Source organism: Balearica regulorum, chromosome 7 (genome assembly GCF_011004875.1).
Source record: "Balearica regulorum gibbericeps isolate bBalReg1 chromosome 7, bBalReg1.pri, whole genome shotgun sequence".
NCBI lineage: Eukaryota > Metazoa > Chordata > Aves > Gruiformes > Gruidae > Balearica > Balearica regulorum.
The window spans coordinates 4,042,153-4,062,638 of record NC_046190.1 but is presented as its reverse complement, the minus strand read 5'-3'; the positions used below and the strand labels follow the sequence as shown (position 1 = coordinate 4,062,638).

General features: G+C 46.6%; 1 protein-coding gene across 9 annotated transcripts in view; it reads right to left on the bottom strand.

Annotated features, from left to right (window-relative positions):
* The window catches only part of CTBP2 (C-terminal binding protein 2), a 140,769-nt gene that overhangs the window by 13,677 nt on the left and 106,606 nt on the right, over positions 1-20,486 (bottom strand). Inside the window, exon 1 of one of the 9 annotated variants that reach the window (XM_075757659.1) lies at positions 17,659-17,801. The exons of 6 other annotated variants lie outside the window; for them this stretch is intronic. In XM_075757659.1, the coding sequence (XP_075613774.1) occupies positions 17,659-17,683 (25 nt within the window). In that variant the 5' untranslated portion in view covers positions 17,684-17,801. Of the gene's footprint in view, positions 1-2,831; positions 3,251-17,658; positions 17,802-20,486 lie in introns of those variants that run through there. 2 more of the 9 variants (XM_075757660.1, XM_075757661.1) reach the window with 2 other exon arrangements.

The following is a 20,486-nucleotide window of genomic DNA, read 5'->3' as shown; positions in this document are numbered from 1 at the left end:
ATGGGGCTTGGCTGAGGGAACTCTAAGGAGTTGGTATTTTGCGGGGTCAAACATCTCACATGGAATATTACAGAACAAATGCTACTGTCTGCGGCGCTGTTTGAATAAGCCAGGAGACGGCTTCGCCGGCCCTTGCACGCAGGGCTGAGTACTGCTCAGCCCTCTGGGCTGTGTTCAACACCAGGGTTAGTGTCACTGCAGCTCCACATGCCAGAAAAATGTCAACGAGGGAAAGAAACTAATGAGAAGAGCAATGCAATGTTTTCTGGTTTTTTTTTTAAAGGGAAAATTAAATGTGCCTTTTTGTCCAGATTGCTGGTTTGTAACGTATTAGCAAGATCTCCACCAGCTGACATGTATGTGACAGACGTGGGCGCTATGGGCCAAAGCAATGCCTCCCAGACCGCGATGGCACCAAGAGCATCGCCCCGGGGAGGGATCCGTGCTGCTGCATATGAAACGCAGGCTAGCATGTACTTACATTTCTTTTTACATGGGAAAAATTAACCCCATGAAAACAGGCAGGTTTAACGGAGGGGGTTTAATGGCTCTCTGACCCTGTTTTATTGCATCTGCTTTAAGAAATGAAGACCCAACCAACCCAGTAGACCCAACTGAAGACTTTCAGCATCCAACGTGAAGGGTTTTGGAACACGTCCTTCTCTCTGTCTTTCCTTCCGAGATCTCCATTAACACCTACTGAAAGTAATACATTACGTTTGCACGCATTTCATCCAGATGGAAGTGCAACTGTGTCAGCAGGCAGGGTAGAGTGCCGAGATGATTTGGATAACCGAAAGAAGCTTGCCATAAGCAGATAAACAAGAATAAAAACATGTACAAATCTCAGAGCGCTTACACAATCCTTATGTGAAGCACTATACCGCAGCTAGATTATTTTCTCAGGTTAACAAGAGAGTGAATTATAACACTGACTTAAACGCTTACAAACGTGTATGATCTCCAAGGCTTAGAGCATCACCTATCAGCCTCACACCGCAACTGTAAATAAAAACCAATCTGAGGCACAGGCAAGTTGGCTGTGGTGGTCCCAGCTCTGGTGGCCACCATCCCCATCCCCATGAAGCTGTACGCCTCTGTCTGGGCAAGCTGAGCTCAGAAGAGCTTGGTGCCCACCGGGGACCAGGACCATCCTCCTCAGGCAGGGCAGTGGGCAAACGGAGGCTGGTGGTGGCTTCCTGTGAGCACAGCACACGGAAGACAAACCCACGGATTATCTGAAACTTTGACATTTAATCTGAGCCCCAAAATAACGGTTTTATTATGCTGCCATTACATAAGCTTCTTTGAAACTCAAACGAAACACAGCTTTTTTCTTTTTTTTTTGAAACAGCATCTGTGTCTTTGCTTGGGATTAGGGATGTAATTGTGCATGATGACACAGGCTTCTTAGGCATGTCACCCTCGCCTGCACACAAAAGTGCAGTTGCCGTGGATGAATGCTGGCTGGAAACTGTGAGGAATTCAGAGGAATGTCTCTTATTTCTCCTGCTTCAATGAGGGAATTTACTTCAGCCTGACAAGGAAAGTTTTGAAGCAAATCAATACGAGTTGAAGTGCATAATGTCTGGAAATTACGTTTTAATAAAAAACATTGGCAGGTTTGCAACTTAAACCACAGTGTATTTTCCTCGCCTGCCTCTCTCGTTACCTCTCCACCACCCGGCATCTATTCTCCACCATCCTGGTTCCTACCTCCTGCACAAACACATTCAAACCAAAACACTGAGGCTGACAAAACCAAGCTAAACTTGGTACGCTTTTCTTTTTACCGAAGCTCATATAGCACATTTGTTCTGCATGCGACCGCTTCATTAAGAACAAGGTATGCCACGGATCAGAAAGTAATTAAACAGCCAGACACTCCCCCCTAAATTCTGATAAAACATTGCAGCCATTAACCCTTTCGCTCTGCCACGCATTGCAAAACCACCGAGGGGAACCCCGATGGGTGAACCAAGCCCATCGCTGCCTCCACGCGTAGGCAGCAGAGCAAGCCGGGGTGGTGCAGGCAGGAGGCTGCGGAGCAGCTCTCCTCGGAGCAGGGGTGGAATCAGCTCTCCCTCCCAACAGCCTCACAAATTCGGCGGCTCCCTTGCCATCTGAAGCTGATTTTGCAGATAAATCCCCAGCCGTTCTTGCAAAGTTGTGGCAAATATTGTTCAGTAAGTTGGGTTTTTTGGGTTTTTTTTAAGGCGCTTTCAGCTGGCCGCAGACCCTCGCCAGAATTGCAGGGAGAGCTTGGTAAGGAAGAGGCAGAGGAGGAAGGGTTTATGAAAAAAAAAAAATAGAAAAAAAAGACAGGTTTTGCAGTCACACTGAGAACTCAAACTCCACCCCGGCTCACAGGCAGCGCTGCTTGTTGCACGCAGCCCCGCGTATAAAGTGCTTTTGTTTCATTTTTAATACACAAAGCCTGCTTGTCCTCTCCTGCCGCTCCTCCCCTTTGCCACCCACTTGTATCCGATCCCAATGGCACCCCTGCCAAGAGAATTAGGGAGTGCTCCCTGCTAAATGGCAGCCTTTGTGTGACCGCAAGACGGCTGGTACTATCTCACAGAAACAAAAGCAGAAGCCATTTGCCTAATTCTTATTAATCTCAGTTGCCTACGCCACGCAGCATTAAAAAAAAAAGAAAAAGAAAAAGAAAAAAAGCTTTAAACATGTTCACTTGCAGTATATAAAAGTGCATCAAGAAGCGATCCTGACACTCGCCTGAATTACCCGTTCACGACAAAGTAGCTACAGTTTTACAGTCAACTACACACTTTATTAAACAAACAGAAAAGAAACAGGAAATTTCCCCTTGCCTGGAAAATGTTGCCTCCACATTCTTCTTCTTATTAAAAACCACACATGGCAGTGGAGGAGGAGGGAGGGAGGAGAAGGGGGGGGAACCCACACACGATAAAATACTACCACTTTTCAGTGCGTTGCCTCTCCTTTCGTCTACGAGGGGGTATCTTCAAACAAGCAATCCCGCGGCCCACAGCTGCAACATCTCAAGACAAATGTCTCTTTGAACACGGAGGGAAAAGAAAAGGCTTTTGTCCTGAGCCACAGAAGAATAGTCTGAAATTGCAAGAGGAGTTACAGTCACCTCTGCGCGGCTCCCAACTCTTCAGAGCACTCCCTCCAGACTTTGCTGAAGCTTTTAACTAATCGTAGTTCTTTCCCAGCCCTTGAATAAAATCATGTGAGTGCCAGCCAAAAAATCTTATGCTATGCACACTAAAGGGTTTGTATATGTCACAGTTGCTTTTTCCCCCTTCCACTCCCCTCCTCCTATTGACTTGCACATACCGCCTTTTTTTCCGAGTCGTCTCAAATGGATTTAATCTGTGCCACGCTGCGTTTTATGTTTATTTGGGTTTTTTTTGTGTTGTGTTTTTTTTTAAAACTTAAAAATGAAACATGCCTTTCTATGTGGAGTACATTGAACGGGGTTCCAGAAACAAGCTGATAGCCTTTAGCAGCAGTGCAGCTCCACAAAAACAAACACAAAAAAAGCACTGGAGGAAAGCAAGGCTGCGCTGATCTCATCCAGGACCCAGAAATGGAGGGCCAAATTCTTTCTTGATGCGTAAATCAACTGGTTTTCAGCATCAGAAATGACACTCGCTCGCTGGAAAGATTCATATCTCAGACACACCCATCTCCTGATCCTGCTCAGTTTGTCCCAAATAGGTAAAAGCAGCTCCATATCATCCTTGTCCCAATCCCAAACTCCTACAGAGCGTGGGGAAATGCCGCCATGGGACATGGCGAAGGAGGGCAGGTCGTATCTGTGCAATGCCCCATCTCCAGAGCATGCAGTGGCTCTCATCTTGGAGCAGTTGTTTTTTAGTCTTTCCAGTTGCCATCGTCATTGCCAGTGGCAGCAACGGCAAGAGAGCATCCTCAACCAAGGAAAAGAATCGGCATCTCACTCCCGGTTTAATACTTTTAGTGCTGCATCTTACTGTTTGTCATTCCCTGCCTGAAGAGCAGTGCAAGTTAGTTAACAGAGGGATCGAGGTGGCCTTTGTGCCCTGCCTTGGATCCATCAAACTAATTTTCAGCCATGGAAGCCAAAACTGAACCAGAGCGCTGCTGGTGCACCAGTGGTACTGGCTACTGCACTTTACCTAGAACCAATGCAGTACATGAGGAAATCTGTCAGCAATGAGTAACCTGTGCAGATCTGTGTTTCTCCATCACCATTTCATCACCATCCTGCTGGTTCAACATTCCTCCCCTCTGCAGACCTGGGGGGTCTGAACCGCCCAGAGCCAGCCCGAGGGAGAACTGGGCAGCAATTCATCGGCACACGTAGCCCTACTAGGCAAAAGAGTCCTGCTGACCCCGTCAGATGCTTCTGGATGCCCCTGAGAGTCCTGGAATCAGAGGACGGGATCAGGAATAAGGATAACAAACGTTTATTTCCCAAACCTGGTATTGACTTGTGACATAAACATCAAAAGACCCATGTGCCTCCCTAAAAACCAGTCTCCAAGACAAGGAGATTTAGGCACATCTTTCTCTGGAAATTACATTGCTATTGCTTGAGAGCTCCAAATCTTCCAGAGGTTTACTGTCCCAGCCATCACCCTCGCTTTACAAGCTGGAAAGCCAAGGTCCTGCAGTGCCTTTCCAAGATGGTTCAGGGGTCCCCACTCCTCGGTGGGCCTGGGCCACCCTCTCCATGGGCTGTAAACCGGCCCTGATCCTGCTTCAGGAGTGCGTGGAGGGGAAACCTCTGTGGGTCACAGCCCGTGGCAGGGTGGTTTCAAGCTGTAGCAGTATCACTTGCAAGCAGAAAGGCGTAAGCGATTTGCAAAGGTGCCATCAAACAAGTGCTGAAGGGAGGTTTCTGTGTGGATGGAGATGGTTTGGGAAAGCACTGCGGATGCTGCAGGACCGAGAGGACCATCCTCTATTGCAGCATACTTGCAAGTGATGCTCTATCTTTCACTTAACTTTCCTTGTTAATAAATGCTTCTCATAATAAAGGCATATGAAAAAATGAGTAAGACACAGTCTTTATCTCACAATCAGGCAAAAACAGATTTCTAATTGTAAATACTCTGGAGGCTCTTGGTACTGTACAGATAGAAGCCACACAAATACAGAGCCAGTTTAGAAAGTAACATAAAGTATCTTTTTTTATAGGTAATCATGGTGTTTTTTTAAAAAACAAAGCATCTCTGAGACTGCCAGGTTCCTACCAGGAAAAGACTGCAAAATCTCCCCATTTGGAAGAGACCTGGGTGTTTGAACCGATGTCCGTAATGCAGCTGGAGCTGACAGGCTCCATGCTTGTAGCCAGGGTGGCCACAGGGAAGGAGGACGATGGCAAAGCAGAGGAAACTTCCAGCCTGCTGGAAAAACCTGCAGGTTCATGGCAGTTCCCTCTGGCAAGGAAAATCAAGCTGCAGAGACACTCCTGAGCTCTGGAAAGATGGGCAAAGAGGCAGCAAGGCCCAATCCTCCCCCGTGAGGGGCAGGGTCCCTGCTGGAAAGGAAAAAACTTGTACCTGCCATCGGGAAGAGCCTGTGTAAACTCCTGACCTCTCCAGCACATTTCCTCCTGCTGGCACGTAAGAGCTGGCTTTTTGCCAGTTCCCTTTTCAGAAAACTATTCAGGGCTTCCTTTAAAAATGTATTTTTAAAAATTCATAGGAAATTCCCACATAAAATGATATCCTTATTAGCCGATATGAACACTGTGATTACGGTCCTCAGCTGAACTACAGTAGCAGACAGCAACTGCAAAGAAATGCTTGGTAAAAATATGATGAGTATATACATGTGCTGTTTTCTTACTCTTATTTGAATTCCTGTAGATACACACACTAGAAACAGATACACCTCTTCACCTCCTTTTGTGTACCCCATTAAAGCACTGAGATACATGTAACCCACTGCTGATGCCACGAGGATGCTGACTCAGGGCAGGAAAGTGAAGCACAAGCTTTGCTTCTCTTCTATAAAGTAATCTCTGGACTGAACTAAATATCATCCAGGAGCACTCCAGATACAGCTGCAAGTATATAAACTGGTATAATACGATAAAAAAGTTATATAACAGTAATACATAGCCTCTGCTGTATACCTGCCACATCAAATTGTCAGGTTTGGTTACTCCCACGCTGCCAGACGGGTAAATCTGCGTCTGCGAACACCAACCTGTGACTTTCCGTCCCAGCTCACACATGGATCAAGGAGCTAAGCAAGGTCTTAGGGTGAAACTCCTAACGGCCACCAAGGCAATGGGAGACAGAGGGGTGCCCGAGGGATGTGCTGGCCCCAAGGGCTGGCTGGGGACCCCGAGAAGTAGGAGTGTGAGCAGGGGATGGATGGACGGGATTGGATGGGATGGCGAGTCCAGGGAGGCAGTGGGAGCTGCCAGGGCATGTGAGAGAGATGGCAGAGCAGATGGAAGAGGCCATATGGGGTGGCGAGGGATGCTACCAAGAAAGCTAAAAGAGGTACCTGGAAGAAAAAAATGCTCACTCAGAGGAGCTCGGTTTCTTGTATTCATTTTTTTTTTTTTAAGAGAAGGATGGGAAGAAAAGGGGAAAAACCCCATCAGGGTTTGTTTGTGTTTATGATTCAGGCACCGCACAGACTCTCAAACCATCCCACCATGCAGGGGCGGAGCTTTGCAGACCCTTTTAAAAACGGTATGGAGAAGATAGATAGCGAAAACCCCAAAAAATTCTCCTCAAACATGCTCCATTACCAAGCCCAGTCCTGAAAACACTGTATTTGGAGTGCTTAGAGGGTGGCTTTCTTGATACTATCCAGAATCCTGAGAAAACACTTTCTCTGCAGTGCTGCCACTTCAGCTGCAGTATATATTCTTTACATTTCGTATGTGTGACGTTCACCTCTGAGACACACATCCCAGCCATACAACATCATGCAGGAGGGATGACATCCCGCACCAGCTCTCCTTTGGGTCCCTCTTTATCCATTTATGTTTTCCTATCTATCCAAATGGAAACAAACTACAGCAGTAAAAAACAAATGAGCTGCTCCAGGAAATGGACAGCTTTCATTGTTGTTGCTTTTTTTATTTTTAAAGATAAAATAAATAAAACCAAGGAGAACGATGCTGATACTTTACACAAGGCCACAGGGGAGAGCTGCTGATATTAGCCATCTGGGCAGGAGGCTGCCTGGACTTCAAATCACCCCGAGGGATTCGGAGGCTTTAAAGACATTTTGGAAGATGAGATGCAAAAAGTAAGGCTAAAAATGAGCCTGAAACGCCACTGCCTGAGACCACCACGAGGCCAGCAGTGGGGCTGCTGACAACGTACCAGCGTTGCGGGGTGCAAACTCAGTTTAATTGCACAGACAGACAACTGACAGCCCTATGGTTTAGACTGGAAACCCTTAAAATTAAAAAAAAAAAGGTAATCTGTCAAAGCAAGCACTTAAGATTCGGCTTTCGGAAAGCAAGAGGGGTTGAATCAGCCTAGCTGTCCATGTGCCACTGGTACCTACTAAATTTGCATTTGTACATTAATGATGAGCAATTCTGAGTGGAAAACAAAGAAAACACCATGTTGCAAGACATCTGTAGGAATTAAATTATGCTGGTGTTAACTACTGACATTAGTCCTTCCCATAATGCTGGACACAAAGCGCTATCAATCTTTTAAGCAAGATATACATAGGACTGTCTATACGCTGCTCTTTGCTGCTGGCATTTCTGAGATCTGCTGGAGGTTTTGTGTAGATCCCAGAGGAGGGTCAGATGGCACTGGAGGAGTTTCTGTGCTGGGGAGGACAGCGGTTGCTGTTCACTGTTGGCTTACAGCGTGATGCTCCTACTGCACAGACAAGCAAGCTGGTGAGATAGAACCGCTTCACTGGGGTGGAAGCCTGGGCAGCCTTTGGGAAGATAAATCCTCCTCTCCACACCCACCTGTAGCTGTTGTCATCTCAAGTCATTCGTTTACAGCAAGAAGGGAGAACAACCCACCGGGGATCCAGCCCAGGCTTTACCTAACGCTCTTTCCACGAGGGCAATGTGGAGCCTTCCGTGAGAGCCCAGTGTGACTTTAAGAGCCTCCCCAAAGCAACCTTTGGCCAAGTGCAAAGTGCCAAAAAGGGCTGGCAGCTGCCTCGGTTCCTCCTGCAAATGCCACAGATGGGCTGTGGGCTGCGGTGGGAGCTGTGACCACCCAGGGAGGACCCAAAGGCCTGGCTTGGAGCAAGGGATGGCTTCAGTCCCTGAAGTCGACCTGGACATCTCCAGTGTCTTTGTTCAAAGTGATAAATGCTGCAGAACTTTCAAGCCGTGGGCAGCGAATGATGCCTTTCACAGTGACACCCACCAGCAGAAAGGGAAGCATGCGGGTTGTCCCTGAGCCCTGTGAGACACGCTGTCTGTGCTCCCAGGGGCTCTTCCACAGCTTGAGTGACGCTTGCTAGCTACTAAAGGAAAAAAGACGGTGAGCTCACTCCAAAACCCACAGGTCTTGCCAAGGCCTTGTCCCTTATAAGACCTGTTAAAATAGCTCCTGGGCACTTGCCAAGCACACAAGCCCAGCTGGAACCGTCTGTTCAGCGACCCTGTTGCAAGGTCATCCCTTCTGGAGACTGAAAACGGACACTCTTCGACCTACGAATGTGAAACGTTTCTGCGGAGGGTGCTGGACCTTTCATAACTTTCTCCCTTCCTACCGCTGCTTCCAGCCGTGTCCCTGCTCTCAGATCCCCACCCCTCTTCCATGGTGAAGTTTCTTGCTTCACTTTTTTCCCCATTCCTATCCCCATCCCGCGAGGTTTGTACCTGGAGTCCCCTGTGCTCTGTCACTGCTCTTTGAGGAATTTGAGACCAATTCTGCTTAGTGCAGAAAGGATGGCAAAATGGAAATATATGAGCAAGGGAATAACCCTGGAAGGTCCTGGGAGGTGCTGAATGCCTGCAAATCCCACTCATTTCCCTAAGATAAACACCCTCACTTCCTTGCAGCACTGAATCGTAACTAAGCGAGAAAAAAACCCCTAAACACTAACATTCGAAAGCACTTAACTACAACCTACTTGCTATTAAAGTTGATTTACTTTTACAACTAATGCTTTACAAGTATATTGTAGGATTTTATCGCAGTTACACTGAAAAAAGAAGGGCACGTGTTGAATTCTTGCTGACATTTAAAACAGCCCAGAACTATAAAAACACAGCAAACAAAACTTTGGGTTTGGCAGTGACCACCCAAACCCACCTGCTCCCCACAGTTTAGCAAACGAAATCTGCGCTCCACTACTACTGTGGCCGCCGAGTGTGGCCCCAGCCTGGGCAGGAGGTCCCCCGAAGGCAGGGTGCCCATCCCCAAGCTCCCCAGCTCCTGGACCTTCTGCCCTCCCTCAAGGAAGTCATTGAGGCCACTGGGAAACTCAATGCAGTGGAGGACAACCCTCAAGCTCATAGTGCAACTCAGCATGTATTTCAGTGTCCTTAACAGAAACGCTTTCTCAGATTGTACCGATATCCCCTTGAGGCACATTATCAATTATTTGCCAAGCGAGAAGGTGCATTCTCATGGGAGATAAAGAAGATGATTGCATCACACAGCACAGGAAAGATGTACATGAGAATTGATTTTACCCTTTGGAGGAACAGTTTACGGAGGGAGGCCGTTCACCTTGTGGGTCTTCCCAGCTACGGAGGGTAAGTAAGCGAAGCAGCTCATCTGGGAGCGTCGTCCCCTGCACACCCCAGCCCAGCAGCTCTGCCTGTGCATGGCCCTGAGGGCAACAGCAGCGCTGCGGGAACAACCAGCTGGCTCTGACCTTCCCCTTGGGTTATACATTCTGATTCCTACAGAACCTCAATATTTTCTGGGGGTTTTTACTACATATTGGAAAAGACTGGTTCTACCTTGGGCACGATTTACTGGTCATGACTGCATTAAGACGACAGAGCTCTGTACGTAATGTCCTAGGAAAAGTATTGAAAATAAACTCACTCCTGCTTTGACCAATGCCCCTTAGCTAACATATTTTATTATTTTTAATATCGTTGTAAAGCTGTCTCCTCAGATACATCAGTAAAATGAAGAAGGATCCCACCTGTGCTTGCAGCCACCTTCCCAGAGGAGAATGCTCTGCTGGAGAGTTTAATGGGAATGGGGCTACGTGGGGCCCAGCAGCATCTCCCACCCTGACATCCTCTTCTGAGTCACCTGCAACGCTGCTCACTCAGCTGGAAAAAAACCCCCAACCCTAACATAACTCCCCCCCCAAGAAACCTCAATCTCTTTATCCAACTCCTCTGAAAAGATTTTAGAGATGCCACACAATACAGCCCTTTTTAGCTATTTGTGCCCTTGAGCCATGCATTAATACAGCTGAGACTAAGCTGGATTGAGGGAATTTAAAATTGGTATACTGGACGATGTAGAAGGCTATAAAAAAAAAAAATAAAAAAGAAAAAAGCACTCCAAAAAGAAAAAAACTCAACACAAAACTGGATTTTAAGCTGAACATTTCTTGAGGTCAGGGTGAACGTACAAAACCTCTCACTGGAAATGTTATTAATATTAGCATCTTATCTCCTGCAACATAGAAAGTACACTGATTAATAACAACACACTGGTTAGTAACAAACTCCCAAATCTTAGAATATTATCAATTTTAGACTGAGGGAATAAAGTGGTGGTCAGAGCAGAGAACTCTGTATTTTAAACTCACCCTTTTTAAACCACCTGACTTTGCATCGTTGTAGAGCTTTACCAGCTGCTCACTAATAATTACTGCATGCTGAGAGCATCTTGAAGTTGCAAAACGGCATTGTATCTCAGAAAGAAGTAAGAGCATGTCCATACACTTATGAAGACTTCTCAGGCACACAAAAGAACACGCTTTTGAGACTGTATGTAGAAATTTTGACCCCATGTATACAGATGTCAGGATTCTACTAGTAAACTTCAAGTCAGAAAAAAAATCTTTCGTAATTCAGGGGTATTAAATCTTTCTTAAAAGGTCCAAATCAAATTAAACCAAATGAGATATTTTCTGTGAGTTGCTTTTAAATTCAGTTCTTTCAAATATCCATTAAACCTTTTGAAAATGAAATTAATTTTATTTTTAATGTAATGCGCAATTGTGGAGATCTGAAGAAAAGCATGCGGTCCCAAAAGCACGTGTGTTTTTCTAACTATACAGGTTGGTCTAATAAAAGATATTATCTCTCCCTGCAAACCTTGTCTAGCTTCAGTTTTCCTGGCTGAATAAAGATAACAGAAAAAGTTTAATGATTAACTTTCACGTTCTCTATTTCCCCTTTTATCAGGCTTTTCCTGGCCGCTAGCATTCCTGCCTCGCTGCAAAACAGGGGCTGCAGGTCTGGGGGGGCCGCAGGCACCCACCCGCGGGCAGCACCGGGGACCTCAGCCCCAGTCCCCACACACCTCCTCCTGACACACCACCACCGCGACGGCCTCTGGACTTGGACGTGGATGGAACTACCCAAAACTCTTCCCAAAAGATCTTGAATAATGTTGGAGACATGATTTCTTTTGCTACAGTGCAAGGAAGCTCTGAGTAAGGACTGGGGTGGAAGCTGCGGCGCCTCCGGCCACCCCAACTCGCCCTCCTGGTCCTCTCAAGCCTTTTGGAGGCTGAAACAAACCCCTGTGAACTTTCCAGCCAGGCCATTCTGGGGCCTGGATGAGCAACACACACTAGGAATGGGCGAGAACATACCTAACATTTTTTCTCATCCCTGACCCAAGAAACATTCTCCTCTGATTAGTGATAATCCACGACCACACATTTCACATCTTAAATGAAGGCAGTGGACCAAGCAACGCCTACTAAACACCGTCACTAACTCTGATACCAGAAGTACCTATTCACCCTTAGACACTGCATCTGTCAGCACAAGCGACGACCACCCTGTCGAGGGTTTCCGCATGGACTTTTCCTGTGTGCCCTGGGTGGGCCCGAGTCAAGGCTAGGTTAAACTCTCATCGCTTCCCAAATCCCACCCTTGTAGCCGTTTCATCTCCACCACTCCTCCACCAGCCGGAGGGCACTCAGCCTGGAAGTGTCTTCTGGTTTATGGAAACCACGTTCAATGTCCAAATATTGCACAGTTCCTTGAATAACAGAGCTCACAACCTCCCTAATTTATCATCAGTGTTTAAAATAGTATCACAAACCCTCACAAGTAATGATAGATGAAAAATTTATCTTAAACCACAGCTATTTAAGCTACAAAAATCTAGAAGAATCTTCGCTAATCTGCTGCGTCTTAAAGCAAAAGAAATACACATTCCCTGGGTTTCATAATAAAACAAAAACGAACGTTGGCAGAGCAAGCAAAATCATCTACAAATATAAATCAACCTTTTCTCCTTGTGAGCCAGAGTAGCCCAAGGGATAACGGCACAACCACGCTTCTGATGTATTTATACAGCACATTTCATCTTCATTAATCTAGATAACACACTGGCAGATCCTTATTTTTTGATTCCAAGAACGATGAGCTATTCCTGTGCTACAGCAGTTCAACAGTCACCTCTCCCCTGATCACGCGGGGCCCCATGGAGGTCTCTGACCACCACCCTGGAGCCCCATGGGTGTCTCCTTCCTACCCTCCCACCACATTGGGAAGGGGCCATTGCACTGCAGCCCCGGCTTCTCCCGGCTCCAGGCTGTGTCCCAGCAGTCCTCGAAGTTCACCACACTCATTTGGTCACAGCGTGGGGCATGAAGGATCTCACCGAAGCACGGGGCAGCGCTGCCCTGGCCATCCCTGGCTCTGATGCCAGGCTTTTCTCATGGGGGCAACCTCAGCAACACAGCAAGAGCTGAAGAAGGGAGATCAGGATGCTGGAATAAAGTGCTCCTGCATGGATCTGCATTTTCTCTCTGTTTTTCGTGAGATGACATTTTAGTCAATCACCTTCATATTTAAGGCATCTTATTTTCTTGTGCATGCAAAGGATAGCCACACTGCAACTCCCGCATCTGCTGGGAGGCATTTCCTACAGACATCCTCGGCGCATTAAGCAATGAATAAAATCCAAAGCTGTAGAGAAACTGACTGCTCTTGAAACCATGTTAAACTATAATGGGCTGAAAATGTCTTCATTTTTATGTCTCCTCACTATCACAGAGAAGAAAGTCAATGCTGATGTAGGTAAGCACAGGCTATGGGTTTATCTAATAATGTATACTGAAGATAGTGAAAAATATTTCAAATTTGCCTACAGTTATAAAACTGTAAATCTCACTGAAATACCACTGCAGTAAGCCGTTTCCCTCTAACAGTTTTCTCTATTTTATTGGTTCAATAGAACTAATCATCACCTATCAACCTAAAAGCTGTAGTTATATACCCTGTGGTTATTCTCAATTAATTGTTTTTTTAATTTTAAAATTGTGCCACAAACCCACCAGAAGCGTGAGGCATGGCAAAATGAACTAACCAGATTTCATTTCTTTCTTGTGAAGGAGGGAGGGGAGGGAGGGGAAAGGGAGAGTCCTGCACTGAAGTTTCAGAAAGTTGACAAAGTTTCCCGCCTCGTAGTAGAAAGCAGCTGGCAAAGATGGATGCTGATGCATCATACCCCTGCCTACAAATTTGTACACTTGATTACATCATACAGATTACAAAACGTATCAAATGAACCAAGCGGGCTGAGAAAACTCCCTGGGATCATGAAAAAGGCAGCTCCTGTCACAACAATGATCTTGGGTAGTGCCTGTGTCCAAGGCGATCCCAAAACCCCTCACACGTTAGCTGCCACTGACATGAAACCACCCCGCTGGCTGTAATCAAGAGGTGCAGACTACGTGGCAAAGAGGTGAACTAAGACACAATACTCATCAAGCAACCCAGCTTAATGAGCATTTTACAGTCTCACACACAAATATATCTGTGTTTTCATGGTTCATTCCACAAATACCCAAGAGGAAAACTGTACAATACTCAGTGTAATCTATTATTCTAATTAATACCTTTGATAGTACAAGGAAAAACCCAATATTTTGATAAAATCTGTAACACATGGCCAGCTGACTTTCTTAAGAACATTTAAGAATAGAAAGGTGGCTTCATAATCACCCCTTTCCATTTAGTGGCATTACTTTCAGCGAGAGTTTTCCCACACCTCTCCCTGGTTCGCAGCCCAACAAAGAGGGCACCTTCCTTGACCTGTTGTCCTCTCTCTGCAAGCAGAGAAATTCTGCGCCCGTTTGTCTCCCTGATACCCTCTTCCATCAGAAGGAAAAAGGCGATTCTTCTGCAGAAACTTGTTAGAAGTTGCTCTCAACAGAAAGATCACCTAAAAGAAGATACACAGATCTCAGTCACAGGGTCTGGAAATGATTTTGTAAGTTTTCTATAAGTTATTTTGTTGCTCCTTGGAAGAAGTAGACCTTCAGAGAGGTGCACTGAAGCAGATCCCTCTCAATACCTTGTTCAAGGTCTAGCCAACAGACATTGGTGGGTTTCAAGATTATTTTTTTTGCTTTGTATATAATGCAAGGGTCACAATTCTTGAAGGACTCCTCTTCACGCTCTCATCAAATGAGCATGATGGATCTGCTGCTGCTGTGCAGCCCCAGAGGCCCTGCAGGAAACATTGGAGAGGATGTTGCACAGACACCCATGACAGAAACATGTCTCACCCTCTTCTGCCTCCTTACTTTGGACTGAACTGGTGAACCATGCTTGCTGCCACATGCACACATCAGGACTCCTCCCTGGCATGTGCCTGGATTCAAGCATTCAGCCAACTTGAGATTGCTTCGGTGTTTCTGTCCCTGTCAGGCCCATAAATAAAAAATCAGTTGCTACTTCCTTGTGATTCACATAAGGAGTGCCTGGAGTCAATGGGTTCAGTGTGGGGATCATTCAAACCAGCTGCGGCCAGTGAAAAGAATCCATTCTTCATTCCTGTGACCAGGCTTGCTAGAAAGTAGGGAGCAAATGTTCCACCCAAAATAGTTTTGGTCTGAGCACAAGAGAAGCTATTGGCAACAACAGCGTTGAAAGAAAGAATGTCTTAGCATCAGGCTCAGATGCCTTGCAAATGTATTTTGTATCCTCTACCCCCAATCATATTTCTTTTTGCCTCTAACAGACTACATGCTTTAACCGGCTTTGGCAGATTGCTGAGTGTCTTTATTTTGGCTAGTAGAGAGCTCCCTTCCATATGGGACCTATCTAAGATGGAAAGCAGATCTACTGGGATGGCGAGCCCAACCCCAGCTGTGCACTGGGCCACCATGGCCCTCCACAGTGAAGCCAAGTCGTGCACCCTGGGCAAAGGGTGCAAATCCGGCAGCTCCTCAGCTGCTCGCCTTTCCCTGGAGCCACAAGGCCAGGCAGGGGTGCGGGAGCATTTCCCCCATGCAGTGCAGTACCTACGCGATGCATGCATCTGCTGGGTGTGCTCTCCTGCCCTGGTCCACCCTGGCCCGATGGTGCGGAGCAGGCTCTGGGCAAACCCTCCTGCACGCTGTACAACTCGTCATCGTCCCTCGATGCACCTAGCTTTACCACAAGGATGCTCCAATAGCATCGCAACAAATGCTGCTTTTCTCAAAAAGCTGTAAACTGCCACAGCAACCAGGTGTGAATGGCTAGGTCTTTTGGTTTATTTTTAACCTACAATGCATTTGAAAAGCAGAAGGTGCTGCTGTTGCTAGGGCCGCAAAGGTAGAGTAGCAGACACGACGAGTTCCCTCCGGGTGAGTGACCAGGCCTGATCTGAGCGTTTCCTCTGGGTTAACTGGCAAGAGCAATTAATCCTGATGCAGTGCATATGTTCCAAATTTTGTGTACTTCAGAAATGAAACGAGAAAAAAAATTATTGTGCTTTGCTGTGAAATATCAAAAGCACTGAACTGTGATGCATTAACATGGCATTGTCTTCAGGACTCTCGCCCAACTCGAGGCTGACAAGAGGAGCTGGCACACAGACAATAAGAAGTGCCCATACTCTCTCCTTGCACGCCCAGGTACAATAACGCGTGTGAATACGTCTCCATCCTCTTCATACAGTTATCAGTGCAGCATAAAGTAAGGACAATGCCCATTAACGGAAGATACAAGAGAGGATAACAACTAAGATAATAAAGATTTGCATTTATTAATGTCACAATATAAAGGAAATGATAAACCCCTGCCAAGTTTCTAATTTGGTCTTACTCTCACTGGGCGTAGCTGTGCCAGCGCTGGCTGCCTCTCCGTCTCAGTCTCACTCTCCTCTTCGTTGGTCAGGACCAGCCTTTTCCCAAATCATAACAGCTGGCTGGAGCAACCCTGCACCTCCTCTTTCTCGCTACAACTTTCCCTTAGAGCATGATGACTTTTAAATCCTTTCAGGCTCAAAGCCCAGTAAGCAGTAAAGCACAAAGTGATATTTATTTCTCATAACTATTTTTTTTCATATAAAAATCCAATAGAAAAATAACCTCAACAGTATTAGTCATAGCCAGAGGTAGATTTGAAGCTCTTACAAAGTGAATGTGCTGCACCCAGTGGTGCTTAGTGCAGCATGCCTGCTTCTTAACAGAGTTAAAGGAAAAGCTTGCCATAAGCCAAAGCTCCCATCTTCCTTCAGTAAGGAGTGACTTAAAATCTTTTAGGGAGCTGGAAACTTTGGTATGGACGAAGAACTCAAATGAACAGCCACAATGGCTGCAGAGTGATTTCCTTAATTAGAAAGTTGGCTGTGTTCGTAAGGAGGAGGAAAACAATGCTACAGGCAGCCAAGGCAAAGAGCAAGTAAAAACTGTAGCACATGCAGCTCTGGAGGAAACAGAAAACGGCTCTATCGGCCCCCCAGATCCTCCAAAACCACTTGTAATTATTAGGCTGAAAATCAAGCACGGTCCTGCTGCTGAATCAGAGCAGTACAAGCTTGTGAATATGACTTGGCCTTAATTAATTCATTTTGACAAGGCTCAAAACACTCTCCAGGCAATTTAAGACACCGTAAAAAATCAAGGAACTGACAGTTTTTGACCTCAACATGTCAAATACAGAACTTCTGCCTAGTTTTGACGAGTTGTCACTCTATCCCCTGGACATCCCTACTGCAGCTAAGCATTTCACGTCATAGGCTGTAACCACACAACATGGTCCACGAGACTACTGGCACGTTCTCAGAACATCAGTCAACCCAGCTTGCACAGTGTCTGAGAATCCCTGCTGATACAGTGGCAGTGGTGGTCTTAGCCCTCTGCCCTGCTCTGGCAGTTGGAGATGGGAGAGTACAGAGACATCCAGTGCTGCACGACCAACTGCAAGGAAGCCGAAGAAACCCACACCTTGCTGCTCACTTGCTGGCCAGGTTTGCCTGGTTGTCCTCGTGGAGACCCTGTGTGATATTGCAGGAGAACTAGCGAGCTGTGTAGCAAATGAAAAACACTAACCAGGAAGGTTATGTGCTTTTTTAAACAGCAGACTGAATCCCATCCTGAAAGCATAATAAACTCTCTAAGAAAAGACATTTCAGACCATGCACAGTTCTCAAGTCAGCACAGGGTACATCTTGACAGAGAGATAGGCAACTGTACAGAAAAGTGAAGGAAAGTGCAGCTTTCCCCTTGCTGGTTGCATGTGGGTCTGTCAATCCAACCAGCACCTGACACCTGCGATCAGAAAGACGCTGATACCTGTCATGCTGAGACGATCAAGCATCCCGCTATGGAAATTCAAGTGGTCGATGCCAAAACAGTGCTCCCAGGGAAGATGCAGCTGTGCCGTGTGTCTGGGGAGATCAGGAAGGCAAAAGGAGAAAACACTTCTTGGCTGCAGCAGAAAACCAACATACTGATGCCTCCCCTAAGCACAAGACTCTGGCCAAGGAGAAACATGGGTCGTGGCCCATTTCCAAGGGTGCACTTGAGATGCTCTTACTGTAATTGAACATGAAGCTGTGGCCTCCCAGGACTGCACACACTCCTCATCATAGCAGGCTGCCACTTCTGTGACTGAACATGGGGTGTTTGTGTTTTTTTCTGCTTCAAACCAGCCACCAGAATGAAATGAAACATGGGTGTCTGACGTGAGGGAGGCTGAGGAGCACGGCCCCAGTCTGCAGACAGGTGACTTGAGAGCGATGGCAGCAGGAAGGCTGAGTTTTTGGAGTGTGACTCCAAAAAGAAAATCTCAGAGGACACCCTCACTATCCTCTTCCATGCAGGAGATGAAAAAGAATCATCCCAAACCGGACAGGAAGAGGTGCAGCTCCATGGAGAGTCTCTGTCCTGAACACCTCTGCAGCAGGAATATGGCCGTTGCCCCAGGAGACCTGCAAAATTACCTTACATCTGACACCCAGCAGTTCTGTCTGGCTTGATACAAAGCAGCAAAGCACAGGCTACACATCCTGTTTACGAGGAAAATTAATCTTAAATGGCGTGGAGTGAAACCTTGGATCTGGGAATCAATTTTTTTAAAAAACAATTTTAACTTGCTATTTTGCCAAATTCTCATTAAAAATCATTGCTCAGACCCCAAGAGCTCACGACCCACTTTACCAAACACAGCACTGCTGTATTTGGATGGACTTGAGTCAGAGTATTTCTAACACCATGAAGGGTAGAAGCTAGAGGCAAACAAACAAAGCATGTAACTACGCCAACTTGAGAGAAGGAGTGTACAAAAAATTCGTAACACAAACATTTTGTGAATGTTACCGGCAGCCTTGTTCCCAAGCATGGAATGCTTTCCTAGAAACTGGCTACCTTTAGGGCACCGTCTGTCCTGCTGCAGTATTTTGGTTGGCTTACTGTTACTGGTTCTGGTATTTTCCCCTTTCTTCTGCTCTCCTACTTTCTTCCTTCCTCTCCCACTTCTCCAGATGTGTTTGCACCGAAGGAAAGCTGCTCCCTTTGACTCTGCGGGGCAGTTCCCAGCCTGGGCTATGCTCAGTGGTGCTTGCAGCCCGGCTGCTGGCTGGGCTGTCCGGCATTTCTTAGTACGTACTTCTTGTTCAGTACTGCGGTGCTTTGGCTACGTGCCTCATGAAAGGATTAAACAAACAAATAGGTAAGAGGCATATTAACTCAGCATGCTTAATAACTTCCCAGAGTGGGAGTAAAGGAAATTGGAGATTCCCCAGGAAACTGTCCCCGTATGCAGAGTACAGCCAGATTCTCCCCATTACAGGGGGCATCGCGTAGAGGAATCGTGTACTCTTGGCACCTGGTGCAGGCAGTCCACGACCATAAAACCAACAAAAGCAAGACAGGAATTGCATTGCAAACTGCTTATCTTCTCGAGTCCAGCTGCTGCTCTGGAGCCTGAGGGCTCTGGGAGGAGTGCGACAGGCTTTTGGGAAGGAGTTAAAGCAGCACTCTCCCTTACTGGCATCTGACGCCTCTTCCTTCCTGGAGCAACAGCAGTTCGCTGTCCCCCTGGGAGAATGGTGGAGCATCTCCTTTGGCTCTCACTAAGTGCTCTGCAACTTCCCGTACCGTAAACTGGTTGCGTAACGCAAATCTGCACTGTGCAACAACCTCTCGAGCACCGAGCCTTGTAGGAGCCAATGTTGTTTCTCCCAATCCTTCTGTGAGATCTGCTTTCCATATGTCTCTGACGATGCGCTTGCCTTCTTCACGAATGCGACAGACCAGTCTCCCTCTCCACTGATCCTACCCCTCTCCCCGCCTCAGCCCGCCGGCTGCACACGAATGCACATGGATGGGTACCAAATGGTCGGGTTCGCTTTCCTCAGAACCACTCTAACGCCACCACTACTAAGGACGTAACACCGTGCCTACGCATCGCCTCCAACCTCTGCTCAAGAAGTCCCACTGCTGTACTGGGAACAGAAGTCACAGCAGGATAGGACTTCCCTTTGCATTTCCCAGGACAAAGCTCATCTACTACCATGAAACAGTTTCAGGACTAAGCACAAGTTACAAAAGTCATATTTACTACCAACTTCCCAAACTCCCTCTTTTCCATGTGGCACCTTAGAAGAACAAGGTAGTCAAACGGATCTGCTCTGGACTTTTCTTACACACCCCTCACAGCTGCAAATCCTTTACAAGGTGCTTTTACTTAACACAGCACCTGTTTCCCACCCCGAGCACTACCTTCCCTGACAAATATCTCTGTTTACAGTTCGGAACTTTATAATATTGAGCCACAACCAAATTCATTATCTTCACACGCTCCTGTCATGTCAATATTGCACAACTGCCATTTCTCTTTCGCCTCCTCAACTGCTACCACAATTCTCATTGCTATTACCTTTCACAAGTGACCTGCTTTGGTTTATTGTAGCCCATAGTGTCACTAATCTTAAAATTATCCCAAAATACAGGTAAGACCAATATGCCAGCTCTGTCATCCTCTGCCATTTCTGAGGATCTTCCTTCACACTAATGCTCCAGACTTTGTGTAAGTCAATCAAGTTTAAAGTCTCAGTTTTTGCTCTTTGCACAGCTACCACTCAGCTGTGCCTGGTGAAGCATGTATGGTGACCCAGCCA